Here is a 17,689-nt window from a genome sequence, read left to right as displayed (position 1 = left end):
TCCTAATGAATGAAATGCTTAATTATATAGTGCTTTCAGTTCCTAAGCTCCTGGGTGGAGGGTGAAAGACCTGGAATGCAGGGGCCGCACCAACTGGACGTGTGACCCTGAGCGGCGCTGGCTAATCACAGAGCTCACTACAGCTTGTCTCTCCCTCTCTGCGTTCTAGGACGGCGGGACGCCATACGGGGCCAGGTACGTGGGCTCCATGGTGGCCGATGTGCACCGCACCCTGGTCTATGGAGGGATTTTCCTATACCCAGCGAACCAGAAAAATCCTAAGGGCAAGGTAATTCTCCTTTGTCCTCTGGCTGCATCTGGTCAGGGAGCCAGTGGCGTTCCCTTTCTCTCCATGCCTGCTTTTCGGCTACAACCTTGTTCTGGGCATATTTGTCTGTGATGGGCAGGTAGAAAAGAACTGAAGTGCCCTTCCCATTAGTGAATTTGAGGCTGTTGTGGGTCTGGAGGAGATGGCTGAAGCTGTGATTGGTGATTTTTCTGGACTGCCCTTCCTCTGGCTTCCTGTCCTTCATTCACCAGGAGCCAGCTGTGTTCATTTCCCACTTCTCACATGCTCTGTCTGACTTTTAGTTTCAGCACCAACTCATTTTGGGCCATAGACCCCTTTGAGAATCTAATGAAATTTATGGACCCGCTTCCTAGAAAGAAATTCATGCAAACATACACATTACATACATATTCAGGGGATTCACAGATGACCTGACTCATCCACGATCTCCCAGAAAGTTTCCAAACTCCAGAGTAAGAACTGCTGCTCTGAACTCATTCAGAATATCTGGAAAGGTAGCTCCCAGAAGATCTTAAGCCATTTTATAACACAAAACAGAAAATACTGGTATTATCAAGTAGGAATCCAATGATCCAAAGCATCAATCTTGAGTAAACCCTCCCATGGAAAGTTGTCTGATTTTTAGCCAAACACTGAAATCATAGGTACATAGACAAGAACTACCATATTCTCTGACACGCCAACTACTGGCCACATGTATACATGTCTCTTGGGTGGGTGATTTGAGTAATTGGAATGGCAGGTTCAAAGCCACCAACAGAAATCTAACAGCACATGAGACCAGAGAGGAGAGTTTTACTATGCAGATTGGTGTATCAGGCATTTCTGCATGTGCGTGTATGAACCTCTTGTACTAAGAATCACAGAAAAGTCTGCATGAGAGGTGCCAGAGCGAAGAAGTGTTATGGAGTGTTAAATGAGATCAAGCAAAAGTTGAGGAAACTCTTAAATAGAACCATTCTTGCCACCTACTCAGTTCCAACAGGGAAAACATTAAGACTAATTATTACTAATTATTAAAATGATTTAAAATTAGTCAAGAAATACCTACTTATAATCTTATAGACATTGCTATAAGGAGGCATAATTCCATATGTAGATCTATATTCACAACACTATAACCACCACCCATATTTAAAGTACCATTGGCTCTTGACCTCCACGTTTTAGCTCTCACGGACTCTGTGATCACATCTGTGTTTGTGGGATGTGTGTGTGTGTGTGGGGGGGTTACAAATCTCCTCCTCTGTTTGCTTGTCTCTGTAGAGCAATGTAGACTTTACAGAAAAACATAGATTGTGTGGCCTGCAGGCCAAGGCACCATGAAGACCTGGGCACTGTGTTTTCAGATGAGTTCACTACACCAGAACAAACTATGTGAGAATGCTGTGCTCTTTTTGTTTGTTTTTGAAGTATCTGAATCAACATGGTACAAACAAAGGTCAGTTGATTACAACCAGGGACTTCATTGTCTGACACCTCCAAACCCCTGCCCTCACACACCCAGAGCCAGGGAAAGGGGAGAAAAGAGCCAATCTCTACAGTTGCCAGGTCAGAATCTCCCTGGTGGTCAGTCGAGGACAATGTGGCCTCCAATATCCCTCCTGTGGATGACCAGGGAAAAAATAGCTGACTCAAGTGTGCCCACATGCATTGGGGCTCCTCTGTGCCCTGCCAGGCTGCCCACGACTCTAAGGGCAGGAGGTCTAGGGTGAGGGCATCGTACCCTGTTTTACTAAAATGGCAAGTAAATGCCCAGGAGCTCTAACTTACTCTCTCCTGAGTGCCTGGCTCTCCAACCCAGACCAGAGATATTTTATTCCTCTCTAGGCAATAACAACATTTTAAAAATCAGCATCAGATATGGCTGTTTCTCCAAGTAGTTTTAACATGTCTTCAAAATGGATTTGAAGAAAAGAAAGAAAAAAGTTGCATAGAGCTGGGTCAACCACTTTCTGAGCTGATTATAGAAAGGAAATCTTTTTTAAAATCACAGATTTTGCACCTGTGAGGGAAGGAAGGAGAAGATAGAATGGTATTGAGTCAGAGAATGCAGCTAGAATGTCACCTTGAATCTAACATGATGTGATGTGTGTGTGTGTGTGTGTGTGTCAGAAATAGACCCAAAAAGGAAATTCATTCCAGTCCAGTTCAGTTCACCATGTACTTACCCACACGGAAGGTCACCTGCTAGTTCTCAACGTGCCTTTTACAAAGGGTATTCCGTGTTTGGAACAGGCTCAGCCCTGGGTCCGTGAGCACAGCTTGGCAAGCAGGGCATGGGCCAATCTTATCCCCTATTTCTGCCCTCTACCCTTGGGCAAGGTATGTGATAGCCTTGTTTGGACGCTTTCTTTGTGTCAGGCAGTGTTGGGGCTGGAGATGCCACAGTGACCAAGACAGATGCTGTCCATGCCCTCAGGGAGGGTGACAAAGGAGGAAGGCAGATGTCAGACAAACCTCACTGCCAGGACTGCTAGGAAGGGTGAGTGCAGGATGCTGTGGACTGTAAGCAACGGGAGTTAACTCAGTCTAAGGAGCAAAAACAAGCAGTTTAAGTACCAGCGAACTATTTAGCTGAGTCGATGCTTGAGGTGTGCTCCTTGCCACAATCCGGGGCACTGGTTATCCGGAAAGACCACCTAGCAATCCCGTCCAAGCTTGACTCCTCACAGACAGAGCCTCCTAACCAGGCTGCAGGCTCATTTGCCCCGTTGCAAAACCATCAAGAAAAGGGCACCAGGACCCCATCCACCCAAGTGAAGGGGCGGGTCTCTCACAGGGTCACAAGCCAGGTAGTTACTGAGCAGAGGTGCCTGCTGAGGCCAGTGTGGTGCCCACCGGCCGATGCATCCAGCCTCCCGGAGGGGCTAGATCTTGGGCAGCCCAGCCTGCGGAGGTGCAGGAGCCGCCTCGCAGTGACCAGATGGAAGTTCACAGTAGGAATTCCTTGCCAAGCTTCAGGGGAAGGGCTTGAGAGTTTTGGCAACTTGCAAAGCTTGTGTGCCTGACTTTCCCTGCAGCTCCGGCTCCTGTACGAGTGCAATCCCGTGGCCTTCATCATTGAGCAGGCGGGAGGCTTGGCGACCACAGGCACCCAGCCCGTGCTGGATGTGAAGCCCGAGACCATTCACCAACGCGTCCCCCTGGTTCTGGGGTCCCCAGATGATGTGCAGGAGTATCTCACCTGCGTGCAGAGAAACCAGGCAGGCAGGTAGTGGACTGGACCCTGCAGGCCCTCTTCTTTGTGTCTTTGACCCTGAATGAAGGACCCCGATGACTGATAGGCAGAAACCGTGGTGGTGAGTAAGAAAAAGCCAGGCCACCCTGTCACAAACAGGAAAGCAGCGGCAAACTGCTTGGGACAGGTCCAGAGGCCAGAGGCGACTCTGTCGTCATTGTAAATGGCTAAGAATAAAGATCCATATGTGAAAAGAACAACTTTGATTTATCTTTTGTCATGAACAGTGGCAAAGAGGGTTGTAATTCTAAGTCTGTGAGCTCAAGTAATCCATAGCTATTTACTTGGGGCAAAAAGTACAGAGATCAGTTAAGAATTTGTCTTGGTGGGTTAAAATTTGAACCTAGTGTCTTATCTTGTAATTCATTTTCTTTCTCATGGAATAAATCCATATATTGAATATATGCATACTTTATGTATATATTTAAATGTGTACATATATATATTTTAATGGCTGACTTAATTTCTTAGCAGAATTTTTGTCTTATTTGGATAAGTTTTGTGTTAGAAATCTCATGGCTATTAAATTCTAAAATTTCAGATCCATCCTTTTTTGGGAGCAATAACTTGGATGACTAGTAACAATATGAATGGAAAAATACAGTCACCTATTGAGAAAGCAACATACTAAATGAACTTAATATTTAAAAATTAACACTTATTTTTCTCAACCCCTTGACTTTGCATTTTTGGTTTTGGGAGAAATATTTTAATCAATCCCAGGGCTTCACCAGAGTGACAACTAGTTAAATGACTCTCCATTTGTCCAAATTATGTCAACATTGGGACGGGGGGACATGCGCATCAGAAATCTCATCTTGTTTTAACAAGAATTGTTATATATGTGTATGAACTCAGAGGCCAAAAATCCTTAATGAAATGTTGACAAATCAAATCCAGAAGTATTTAAAACAAAGATGCATTTGGATGAATTCACGCTTAACTCAGAAAATCAAGATTGTAAATGTATTATAATCACTTCTACATAGTAACATCACAGCAACCTCTAGACTAATGTTTGACCAAAGAACTTGGCACAGTAGTATAGTCAAGTTGACACTTAAAATTAATCATCTCAGTGCCCTGACCAGGTGGCTCAGGTGGTTGGAGCATTGTCCTGCACACCAAAAGGTTTCGGGTTTGATTCCAGGTCAGGGCACACGCCTGGGTTGCAGGTTTGATCCCCAGTCAGGGTGTGTGCAGGAGGCAACTGATTGATGTTTCTCACATCGCTGTTTCTCTCTCTCTTTCTTCCTTTCTCTCTAAAAAATCAATAAACATATCCTCGGGTGAAGATTAAAAAAATAACCATCCTCGGGTGAAGATTAAAAAATAACCATCTCAGTCTGAAGTACAAACAAGGAGAGATGACCAAGCTATAATGGCTGGTGAAAGGGCATTGTTTTGCAAATAGATATGGCAGAATCCCATTTTTGTAAAAATTTTAAAAAGTGCACAACAAAACTACCTATGTTTTTGGGTAAAGGCCAAGAAAAAAGGACTGTTAATATCACTGAATTAATAATTGTGGCTCTTTCCTTGAGGAAGAGGGGTGTGTGCTGGAGAGACGGAGTACCAACAGGGGTCTCTGCCTCACTTCAGTGCTTGGCTCTTAAAACTAGGGCAATGTGCTTGGATGCGTCTTGGGCACGTCCTTTCGCCCGGGCAGCAGGCTTACTGCGTGCCCGCTGCCTGCCAGGCCCCGTCCTGTGCTGAGAATAGAGGCAGGCAGAGCTCCTCGACCTCTGGATGGATTCGATGCTAACGTCGCAGAGACACAATCAGCAAAGCCAACAAGAAAAATGAAACTGCTCGTCAGGTGGCATAAAGGCTGTGGAAAAATAAACCAGGGAGGGGGAGAGCAAGCCAGGGGAGGTTATTCTGATTCTAGTTTGGGGCAGTGACAGGCTTCATGGAAAGGGTGGCAATTCAGCCATACTCAGGAGGAGGCGAGGAAGCTTTTACACAGCTGGGGGACAGGCTATAGGTAAGGGGACAGAAAACACATATGAAGATAAAATAAAAGTGTTTCAAAACATTAAAACACTATAGTCAAGCCTTTAGGCGCCCCTCTCACCGCCCCCACCGCCCCCACCCCTTTCACCCCTCTCACCTCTCTCACCCCTCTCACCACCCTCACCCCTCTTACCGTTCTCACCCCTCTCACCCCTCTCACCGACTCTGGGAATGGCCCGACCCACATCTGAGAGTTGGCAAGGTGCGTGGGGAGGTGATGCCTGAAGGCTCCAGCAGGGAAATGGTCAACCCTACCTGAGACTGTTTTCTGGCCTGTTCCTGGGAGTTTCTGGGGCACGGAGGGCTTTCTGTTGGGAAATGCAGCTCATCCCCAAGAAGCTGTCCTCTTCTTGGAAGTCAGATTGACACCCAGGACAGTATGGCCATCATGTAGCAAAGGCTCTGAAGACTGCCGGGGAGAGTGACGGTAGTGAGCCAGGAAGTGCGACCAGGATGGCTACTGCCCTTTGAGCTCCAGAGAACCCAATATCACCCCGGGGGACAGAGTGCAAAACCTCGGAGGCAGCTCTCAGAAGAGGACTTGCTCTCAGAGACCAGGACAACGGTGTCAAAAAGCCGAGCAACAGTGCCCAAGATGAGGTAGGCCATCTAGGGTTACCACTACTTTTTGAGGAGCATATATAATATTAAGTCCTGTTTCCGTCATGGCCCATGTTTGCTTCATATCTTTCTTATGAGCTTTCTCTCTCACAAAGAAAAATAAAAACTATTTGATGTCATCCAGTGACAGTGGCCCAAGAGAGTAAAGAGGCAGTGCGTGTCTTCCTTGCATTTTGATGAGTGCGAATCCCTTTCGATAAGGTGTCTCTGGTCTCTGGTAGGGAACCCAGCCAGTGCTAGATTTAGATGAGAGAGGACATGTGAGGAGGCAAAGGATTCCCAAACCTTGTGCCTTTTGTCTGCTTGGCAGATCTCTAAACTCACTGCTACTGCTGATGTCCATGCTGAGCCATGTTAAACGTCTGCCACCTTAGCAGATTCCCTTGTGGACTGTAGCATTTTGTTGAGCTCAGTGGAATCCTAAGACACCAGATGAAAACTTTTGAAAACATAACTCAGGCTTGCTGCACATAACGAAAGGCCAAGAACCACTTCGAGTGGACAGATTTCTCCCTTGTCCTGCCTGGATGGTCAGTAAGTCTATCTTGTCCTGCTGGTCTTGACGGGCCGAGTGCAGCTGCGCCCTCTGGGTAGCTGAGGAGAAGCTGAGGCCAGCTGTGTGTCCCGGGGCTGGCGTTCCTTTTCCACACTCGCTGGCTTGGTCCAGGGTCTCGGGGCTGGAATTCCAAGCCTGAGTGTCTGCGGGCCAATACGCCCTCTGAGGCTGCGGGGGCTGACTCCTGTTGCCTCTTTCACCTTCCGATAGTAGGTTTATGTTTCAGACAAGACTTTTGTGTAACTGAAATTTGTTTTCAGCTTTATTTAATTTATGTTCATTGGCCTAGTTTAAAAATATGATAGCGACGGCTTGGAACTTTTCACAAGTTAAATTAATATGTCTTTGAAAGTCACAGAAACTTCTGATATGGGTTTAATCACTTGGACATCATTTAGTTTGAAACTTTCCCCAAGTTTAAAGATAAATGTCTTTAAAAAAAAATGACAAAACCTCATAGCATGTGTTTAATCGTTTGGACACCTGAGAGGTTCTGCTCTTTCATTCCTGTCAGCACCTGGGCCATTTCTCAGTCTTGAGCTTCCAGAATCCGGGGACAGCAGCCTGAGCTGGCCTGTCATGGTGAAGCAAGATGACAGTCACAAAGATATTCTTTCTAGTGCCTTTTCCAAGACAAAATGTACAAGTTTGCATTTTCCAAAGATGGCCACAGCCCTAGCTTCCATGTCACATGCTCTACTAAGTGACCTCACCCCTTCCAGTCACGAGGTGGACCTCAGCCCCCCACCCCCGGATCCTGGGCTCTCTCTGGTGACATCCTCCAAATACAATACAGCAGCAGAGATTCCACTGGGACTAAGCCAGGTCCTAAGAAGCCTGCAGTCCCTCACTGGGTGAGCTGGCACACTGTGTCTAGGGACACTTCTCTCAGAGCCATTCTTCACGCAGTGGGAGCCCAAGCCATGGAGGAGCCCGTGTAGGTGCTCGGGTCAGCAGCCCAGGCTGAACGCCCCCCAGCATCTAGGACAGTCATGTGACATGAGCCCAGTCAGACCTACAGATGATTCCAGCACGCAGGAGAGACTCCCAGTGGAAAACCCCACAGATCAGCCCAGGCAGGTAACGGGAAAGATGGCTGTTGTCAAGCAGCTGTATTCCAGGAAGTTTGTTCTACAGGAAGAGATAACCAGACAGTCTTTTCACTGCACTCCCCAGTGGTTCCCTGTGTCCTAAAGACCCACGTGTGGACCCAGCCTCCCCTCCCACACCTCAGCTCACTCGCTTCCCACTTTCTCTAAATGCCGTTTCTCTTCTCTCAGGGATTCTGACTGCAAGTCTCTGCTCAGACACCGCCTTTTATCCTGTCTGACTGACTGGCTCCCCTGGGTTCATCTCAGATTTCTCTTCCTCTTGGTGTTCCCAGGCCCTGCCTCTCTCTTAAGTTACTTTACAGCACCTACCTGAGAGTGGGAATGTCACTTCCCCAAGGGATGACTGGGTCACAGTGGGGGTACATCAGTTCCAGATGTTTCAACATAGGTGCCAAGCAGCAAAAGGGATTCCGCTTGGGAGCCTCCCAAATCTTCCTGTGACCACACTTGTTAGTGTGATCACAGAACCCACAGAGTTTCATTCTAAACACATGTGTCATTTTAGGTCGAAAAGTTATAAATTTAAGAACCCATGAGGGAAGGCCACACTGAGGGTCCAACATGGCACGTGGTCCAGGACAGATGGACTTGAACAGAGGCTGCTGGAGGCCTTGAGTCCTCAGTTGCCCTACACTTCATATCCTCATGAGGAATTACAGGGTCTATTAACTAGATACTTCCACATACTCTTTGCATTTCCTTGAGTGGCAACATGAGAATTTTAAACACACAGGCAACAAATGGGATTATGTGCTTCTTTAGTCTGCAGAATGTAGGCAGTTGTTTTAAATAAACTCAGAGATAAGGTAGCCAGGTGTAAATGAGGCCTCAGACTCTCACTTTTGACTCTCTCACCTATCGCCCACCTCTGAGGCCACAGCACTATTTTTGAAGCCCAGCCTCAAGTCCAGGCTCTTAATCTTCTCCCCTTGTGGCCCCAAAGACAAGCATTCTTGGTAATCCACTATGTTTTGTCCTTTCTGAACTACAAAGTAGCCAAATGGTCTTTATGAGCAGTTGGAGAAAATGCCTTAGAAATTGGCCCTGTGACATTTGTCCGGTCATTCAGTGGGGTTGTAACTTTTTGTGTCAAATGACCATGACCTCTCGGGCCCTTTTCTAGTCTGGAAATCTTATGTACGTGTATTCAATTATTTAATATGTGGACATTTTCCTTATTAAAATAATTTACCTTTGTCCTTTATGGGTGGTTTGTTAAATTTTGCTCCATTCAAGGGTTGGGTCTGACACAGTCAATGGAGAACTAACATGAGATCTACATACTTATCACTAGAGGAGGCAGAAGGCCCCCAGCCCTTCACCTAATGGACCACTGCACACTCAGCTATGTCTTTACAGCCCAGTTACAGTTTTCTCTACACAGAAAGTTAATGTTTTAAAAACAAAAAGAAGCTCCACCTCTACTTTGAATTAAGTTTTATTTTAAAAGACAAAAATATATACATCCTTTTCAAACATAAAACTGCAAAAGTTATTAGGCAAGTCAATCATACAAAGTTGTTAACACAATAATTAAAGAAGTGGTAACATTTTACCAGTGTAAAGTGTCACACAATTCAAATCACAGCTTAGATCACCAATGACTCAAGTATTTTATCCCACAGGTCTGATCAAGTGTTTTGTGTGTTTTTTTAAAGTTTTCTTTTTTTTCTTTTTAATATCTTTATTGATTTCAGAGAGAGGAAAAGAGAGGGAGAGAGAGACATACAAACAGCAATGATGAGAGAGTCATTGATCAAGCCCACAACCCAGGCATGTGCTCTGACCGGGAATCAAACCCCGATCGCCTGGATCCCAGGTCGACGCTCAACCGCTGAGCCACGCCAGGCTGGGCTGGGTGTGTTTTTTAAAATATATTTTTACTGATTTCAGAGAGAGGAAGGGAGAGGGAGAGAGATAGAAACACCAATGATGAGAGAGTGACCGATCAGCTGCCTCCTGCACGCCCCCTACTGGGGATCCAGCCGCAACCCGGGCATGTGCCCTGACCAGGAATCGAACCGCGATCTCCTGGATCTTAGGTCAATGCTCACCCACTGAGCCACGCCGGCTGGGCTGATCAGGGGTTTTTTGTTGTTGTTAATCCTCACCAGAGGCTATTTTTTTTTCATTGATTTTTTTTTTTTTTTTTTTAAAGAGAGAATGAAATGGGGGGAGAGAGTGAGTAGAGAGAGAAATATCAATGTGAGAGAGACACATAGATTGGTTGCCTCCCAAACACACCCCTACTGGAGCTGGGGATCAAACTTACAATCCAAGTACGTGCCCTTCCCTGGAAATCGAACCAGTCACTCTCCAGTGCACTGGCCAATGCTCTAACCACTGAGCCCCACTGACCAGGGCTCTGATCTGTTTTAAGATAAAATTGCTCCTCTGGATATTCTGTTCTTTTTTTTTTTTTTTTTGATCTATCTTTATTGATTTCAGGGAGAGGGAGAGAGAGAGATAGAAACATCAATGATGAGAGAGTCATTGATCGAGCCTGCAACCCGGGCTCGAACCCCAATCGCCTGGATCCTAGGTGGACGCTCAACCGCTGAGCCACGCCCAGCAGGGCATGGATATTCTGTTCTTAATCACGTCTCTCTTTATCACCACCTCACACAGTAGGACAGCTGGCCATGGAGGCAATTCCACAGTGCACAGTGGTTGTCCCCGTCCTTGGCCATCCTTACGTAGCCATCCATGCCCCATGCTGTATCCCAGCTGAAAGAAGAGAGGGTTTCCATTTATACAAAGAATCGAACACATTTATCTTTATTAACAATAACACCTGATGCTTAAACAGTGCACCTGAGGCCCAGACAGATTCAGAAAGAAGCAGGAGAAGCAACTGTCCTTGCTCACGGCTGAGTTCCAAACCTGCACATGCTTCTATCCCCAACCCATTCACAGAACTGCAAAATTAGAGACTGAAAAAGAAAACTCTTAGGGCCAGGTGTGTTTAGGAATTAAGAAACATTTCAACTTTAGAACTGCAATGGTAGCAAAACCGTATCAATGCGCTAGGCAGCGGACAGTATCTTCAGGTTATAAGCAAACCTTCGTTTGGGAGTCACCCAAAGTGGGCTAAAGACTCTGGGTTCAGAAGTGTGCTCAAGGTTTGAGGGCATGCATCCAAATACTGGTTCCAAAAAGGATTCGCTTTCCAATACCAAATATAAGTATTTCTGGCATTTTATACCTGTTCTTCACAATCCAATATTTATTGTTACCTGATTCTGCTCCTTCAGAGCTATAGCCAACCACCAGAACGCCATGATCCAGGTCCTTGCTGCTGCAGTCTTGATCATAATAAATGCCTGGGAAAGTAAAATCTGTGCTGGGGGGAGGACCTCCAGGTGAGACGTGACAGTAAGCTTGCCTATCAACCGCAGTAAGGGAGGCACCTCAAAGTTCAGTTAGATGGCATAAATCTAGATAAGATTTAGAAACAAGATTTTTAAAAAAATCTAGGCTGGGAGTTTGACCCTCCAGTAGTACTAACAGAAATACAAACTGCCACTATCACTTTTAGAAACAACTTGTCAAGAGGCATAAAAGACCACTTGATGAAACCTTATGCTACTTTCAGGATGTCAGTTTACAAAAACAGCACAGAATACAAAATAACTTGAACCAAGGTTTTTTCCCCCAGTTTTAATTTCAATAGTAAAATTCTTGGAACATTTTAAAGGTCTAACAATTTTTAAAAAGTAAATTAAGCTATAATCGATCAAATTATGTAGTCATTTGATATATTTACAAAGCACTTAAAATCATGTACTATGGTTTAAGTCATGTCAAATGGACAACATCTGGCACAAATATTACATGTACAGAATGCACAACTATATGAAATCCACACACTCAGGACTCTGACATTGAATTCTACATACTGAAGAATTGGTCTTACTGTATGTCGGAGTGGTTTTATAATTTTCTGCCTAGATTTATATAAAGGCAAATCCTTACCTTTTTTATAGAACTGGAAGGACAGGAGGCTTGCATCTATAGCAACAGAGATGGGCCCCACACTTGCCACTGCTTTCATAAGGGATCTCTCGTCCTATGGATGGCCACAAAACCAGTGTCATTGGCAGCAGAAAACTCAGGTTTGTATTTGCAAGTGTCATCCTTTTAAAGGTAAAAGAGGAGAGACTTGAGTAGAACTACCTTCTGGGGAACATGTGTTCAAGACAGTTTTCAGTTTAATGATTTTCTAAGTCGAGTTTGTTATAAAGCATCCCAGGAGGTGAAGTGCTACTGGTCACTCTGAAATTGGAGCCTTAGCTTGTGCCTATTCAATGAGATACTCTCGGTCTACCTGTCCACGCAAAATTTTTCCTTTGGAGAAATCTGTACTATACATAGAGTGGTATGTAAATTTCCATGTAACACAGAAGTAGCAACAGCTATATGCTGACCATCCAAACAGAGAACTGTGAAGTTCTGACAGTCTGCAGATATTCTCCAGCCTTGAATGTGAATTCCAAATATGGTGTCTGCTTTCTCTAAGTGCTCAACACTCAAAAGCAGAGCTAAAATGATACAAAGCCCGTTTACCTTTCCATAATATGGGTAGGATGCCTCTGAGTCCAGGCCTTTGTTGTCCTTGACATACTGGAAGGCATTATCCATTAGGCCACCACTGCGGCCCTCATTGCCCTGCGAGTGAGAGCAGTCCACCAGGTTCTGCTCGCTCAGCGAAACAAGTTCCCCAGTTTTCTGGAACATCTGTCCTTCAAGGGCACCAGTTGCACTAAAAGCCCAACAAGAACCACACAGACCCTGAAAACAAAATTCAAAAGTGCTCAGTCTACAAAACAAATAGCAAGACTTTGACAACAGCCAATATATCTGGAAACTCTTCTTCAAAATAGCAAACTGCACATTGTTCCATGGTCTACCTCATCGTGGACAGCAAGTTGGCTTTACTCCTGGAGAGAGTCCTGCTGGACACTGTCAGACCTGATTCTTCACAGGAGTTACACGGCCTTTCTCTCTCCAAACCACAAATGGAGGTATTGGAGCAGATTAGTTCTCGGAACACTTTCCCCTTCCTGTGCTTCTGGTTTTGAAAACCGTTCATCACCTGCCTGAATTCTTCATTGGCCTACAAGGAAAAGTTAATAGACTGTTGAAGTAAGAGGCTGTTTTGCTAAAGCACTGAGGACAAGAAGCAAAAAGCAAAGCCTCCCGTGCCACACTCACCACGTCCCCAAAGGCCATGGTGAAGCCACGCTCCCCTTGGCTGTACTCCCGCCGGCGCAGGTCAGTCCTTTCCATATTCTTTCCCCACGCTGCTCTCCTCCACCCTTCTTCATTCTAGAGGCAAAGAAATAAGCCACGGTCTTTATTCCTATTTACCACCAACTCACCTTCTCCAAGCGGACTTGCAGACGGAGGAAGACAAACCTCTGTCAGGGGGGGCTTTGCACCCCCGGGAGCCGTGCCCAGGGCCCAGCAGCAGGGGTGCCTCCCCTGTTGGGTCAGGAGCTTATGGCCTGTTAAGAGCCGGTCTCACGAAGCCATGCTCTGTTATAGACTCCCAACAGCAGAGACCATTTTCTGGGGGGTCCCTCTGGACAGGTCCAGGTGTTATCAACATCGTTTTAGTTTCGGGTGGTCCCACTGTGCTTCTAAACTGAGATCAAGCGTTGGAGCAGCTGAGGCTGTCCCCAAGCAAAGGGCGCCAGCAGGAGTGGAGGAGTCGCGGCTCAAGCCCTAGGGAAGGACAAGACAGGGCTGACTGGACCCGTCCTTGCCCTGAGACGCAGCCACCACGGGCGGAAACATTTAATTTACCTCCCAGGTAACTGCGCCAGGGCCGCGGGGGAGGCTCAGGATGGGGGGGGATCAGCGCCGAGGCCCCGCTCCCCGCCCAGGGGATGCTGAAGCGGCGCGGGTGGCGCCCGGTCAGGCCTGGGGAGGTCGCCCCAGGCACCCCGAACCCTCGGCGCCCAAGGCTGGCGGCCTGGGGGGGACGTCGCCCGCCTGCGGAGCGCGCGGTGAGCACCGGCTGCGGGGCGCCACGCCCCGGGATCTCCGAGGCCGGGCTGGGCCCGCCGCCCAGGCCACCCATTCACGGCCCGCCCCTGCTAGCCCCGCCCCCTTCTAGCCCCGCCCCCTTCTAGCCCCGCCCCCGCCAGCGCGGGCCGAGATTGGCTGAGCCGGCCTAAGGGCGGGGCCTCCGGGTCGGGGCTCCCCGCCGGGCGAGGCTGGGTCCCCACGCGACCCAGGGCGGCGCGCCCCCGTCCTGGACGCTGCGGGAGGGGCGCTGGGGGCCTCGGGACGGGGGCCGCGGGCAGCTACTGGGGTCAAGCCCCGAGCGAGGAAAGGGGGCGGCCCGGTGGGTGCCCAGGGGAGGCGGGTTTGCAGCGCCCCTGCCCCTCTGCCCCGGGCACGGGTTCCCCACCGAGGCCCTGCTGGGAACCGCAGTGGGAGCCACTCGCAGGAACGCGGGGGTCAGCGAGGGAAGGGAGTGGGAACTGCTGCTACCCCCGTCTCCGCGTGACCACTAGGCCTTCCGCAGGAGCTGTCCTTGAGATTTAAGAAATTTGCCTTAGTGACATTTACTTCAGTGATTTTTAATTTACATTTAACGTCAGGATTTAAATGACAGTTTGTGCAAACGTTTTAAATGGAGGAAAGTCTACGTATTAAATATTAATGTACATAATTAAGACTTTAAGGAACACAAACCAGAAACGTACGTTTGTGCTTTTCTATTACAAAAAGTATTCATTGTTGAAAATACCTCCTAGAAGAAACACCATCTGTACCTCGTTTCCCTTCCCACTTCACGTCTTCTGTGCCTCGTTTGAAATGTTTTGATGACAGTGGTGTCATGTCTCATGTGGACTTGTAAACGAATTCCTATTTAGGACTAAACTGATAAGCCTTCTAAAAGCACTATCAGATTCACAGCTTTTTTTGATGGTTTTTCTTTCTTACTTTAAAATACACATAAAAGTGTGTATTTTAACAATCTGTAAGTGGGCAGTTAGTGGCATCATGTCCATTCACGTCGCACAACCCTCACCACCACCATCTCCAGAACGTGTTCGTCTTCCCAGGCGGAAAGGGGGCACCTAGCCCACAGTGTCTCCCCGTTTCCCCCCCAAGCCCCTGGCAATGGCCATTCTATCCTCTGGATCCATGAATCTGTCGCCTCCAGTTAACTCACATACGGGGATCATGTGATGTCTGTGCTTCTGTGCATGGCTATTTCACATAACGTAATATCTTCGGGGTTCATGTTGTAGCATGTGTCAGAATCCCCCTTTTTGAAAGCTGAGTATTTACAACCTATGTTTTACACAGTAGCTGCACCCTTTTACATTTCTGCCAAAATTGTAGAAATCTGATATGATTTGCAAACATTTTCTTGAATTCTGTGAGTTGTTTTTCGTTAAGTTAATAGCGTCCTTTGATGCACAAAAGTTTTTAATTTTGATGTTTATTTTTTCTTTCGTTCCCTGTTCTTTTGGTATCATGACAAAAAAAGTTATTGCTAATGCCAGTGTCATGAAACTATTTTGTGTTTTCCTCTAAAGTCTTGTAGTTTTAGCTGTTATGTTTGGTCTCTGATGCGTTTTGTTTTAATATTTGCATATTAAATAGAACCCCAGCTTCATTCTCCTGCATGTGGATGTCCTGTTCTCCCAGCATCGCTTGTGGGAATGACCACCTTCCTTCTGAATAGGCCTGGAAACCCCATACAATTTTGAAATTCAGTTCATTAAAATTTTTATTTTAAGGTCTTTGAGGAAATAGAGTCTCAAGCACAACTGGAGGCTGAAGCTCTTAGATGATTATAAAATTATGTTGTAAATGACTGGAGGTTTGTTATTTTTTATACACCAGGCAGTTCAAACCAATAAATCAAGAAGGTGTGTAAGTACATGTTCTAACATACGGTGTTACAGTCACCCTTGGGTGACAGATTGATAGGACTGCACAGGGTGGTTGAACCTGCTGCTGCAGGAACACCTGCACCTCAGGCAATTGCCTCAGGAGGCTGTGCAGCAGCTGCTGCTCCAAAGAGTGGCATCTCCTTTGTTTCTGGAATGTGACACAGGCACTGGAGAAAGCACAGCCTCTTTCTATACCAATTGTGCCCCAAAGCTAGAATGAGAACAAGAAATATCTAAATTCCACATAAATATGAGAGGCCATTTAAGCAAGAAACTGTAACATCTATTTATACAAAATCTGTTAAATAACCTCTCACAGAAAGACAACTTGGAGAATCATTTTGTTCTTGTTCCTACTCTTCTCTCTTCATTTCTTGGTCATATAACTTAGATGAGTGCCGTTATTTTATGGGGTTTTTTAATTGAATTTATTGGGGTGACATTGGTTAATAAAATTATATATGTTTCAGATATGCAATTCCACAGTACCTCATTTGTAGATTGTATTGTATGCAAGTCAAGTCCCCTTCCATCACCATTTATCCCCCCTTTACCCTCTTCTGCCTCCTCCGTTTCACCCTTCCCACTGGCAATCACCATGCTGTTGTGTGTGCCCAGGAGTCTTTCTTTTTTTCTTTGCTTAATCCCTTCACCATTCTGACCCAGCCCCCAACTTTCTCCCCTCTGACAGCTGTCAGTCTGTTCTCTGCATCCAAGAGTCTGTCTCCAGAGTTAGTTTATTTTGTTCATTAGATTCCACATATAAGTGAATTCATATGGTACTTGTTTTTTTCTTACTGGCTTACTTCACTTAGCATAATGCTCTCCAGGTCCATTCGTGCTGTCGCAAAAGGTAAGATTTCCATATTTTTTTATGGCCAAGTAGTATTCTATTGTGTAAATGTACCCCAGCTTTTTTATCCACTCATCTACTGATAGACACTTGGGCTGCTTCCAGATCTTGGCTGTTGTAAATTGCGCTGCTATGAACATAGGGGTGCACATATTCTTTCAAATTAGAGTTTCGGGTTTCTTTGAATATATTCCCAGAAGTGGAATTACTTTGTCATAAGGCCATTCCATTTCTAATGTTTTGAGGTAACTTCATGCTTCTTTCCCCAGTGGCTGCACCAGTGTGCATTCCCACCAGCAGTGCCCAAGGGGTCCCTTTTCTCCACATCCTGACCAACACTTGTAATTTGTTGATTTATTTATGATAGCCATTCTCACAGGAATAAGGTGATATGTCATTGTGGTTTTAATTTGCCTCTCTCTGATGATTAGGAATGTTAAGCATTTTCTCATATGTCTCTTGGCCATCTGTATGTCCTCTTTGGAGAAGTGTCTATTCAGGTCCTTTGCCCATTTCTTAATTGGTTGGTTTGTTTTCTTGGTGTTGAGTGAGTTCTGTTTATTCCTAATAAATTTTGGATATTGAGCCCTTATCATATGCATCAGTGAGTACGTTCTCCCATTCGGTGGGTTGTCTTTTAATTTTGTTGATGGTTTCCTTTGCTGTGAAAAACTTTTTAGTTTGATGTAGTCCCATTTGTTTATTTTTTCTTTTGTTTTTCTTGCCCAAGGAGATATATCAGAAAAAACATTGCTATGAGAAATATCTGAGATTTTAGTGCCTATGTTTTCTTTTATGATTTCTATAGTTTTGCATCTAACATTTAAGTTTTTAATCCACTTTGAATTTATCCTTGTGTATGATGTAGGTTGGTGGTCTAGTTTGATTTTTTTGCATGCACCTGTCTAATTTTCCCAACACCGTTTATGGAATAATCTATCTTTACTTCATTGTATGTTTTTGCCACCTTTGTCAAATAGTAATTGACTATAAAGGTGTGGGCTTATTTCTGGACTCTATTCTGTTCCATTGAGCTATATGTCTCTTTTTATGCCAGTACC

At 45.8% G+C, this 17,689-nt stretch overlaps 1 protein-coding gene and 1 pseudogene across 2 annotated transcripts in view; one reads left to right on the top strand and one right to left on the bottom strand.

Annotated features, from left to right (window-relative positions):
* FBP2 (fructose-bisphosphatase 2) overlaps positions 1–4,099 on the top strand; it is a 38,008-nt gene extending 33,909 nt beyond the window's left edge. Inside the window, exons 6-7 of the mRNA XM_081150475.1 lie at positions 170–289; positions 3,334–4,099. Coding sequence (XP_081006601.1) covers positions 170–289; positions 3,334–3,528 — 315 coding nt within the window. The 3' untranslated portion in view covers positions 3,529–4,099. The remainder of the gene's footprint in view (positions 1–169; positions 290–3,333) is intronic.
* Positions 4,100–10,476: 6,377 nt separating this feature from the next.
* Positions 10,477–16,375, bottom strand: LOC308563576 (procathepsin L-like; annotated as a pseudogene). Its single transcript has 10 exons — positions 16,330–16,375; positions 15,871–15,986; positions 13,466–13,583; positions 13,275–13,363; positions 13,071–13,184; positions 12,828–12,972; positions 12,423–12,647; positions 11,832–11,993; positions 11,062–11,179; positions 10,477–10,583 (listed from the first exon to the last, which is right to left on the bottom strand). The product of its transcript is annotated as a procathepsin L-like (transcript).
* Positions 16,376–17,689: the final 1,314 nt, after the last annotated feature.

Source organism: Miniopterus schreibersii (assembly GCF_964146895.1).
Source record: "Miniopterus schreibersii genome assembly, chromosome: 11".
In the NCBI taxonomy this organism is placed as follows: Eukaryota; Metazoa; Chordata; class Mammalia; order Chiroptera; family Miniopteridae; genus Miniopterus; species Miniopterus schreibersii.
This window is presented reverse-complemented; position numbering and strand designations above follow the sequence as displayed.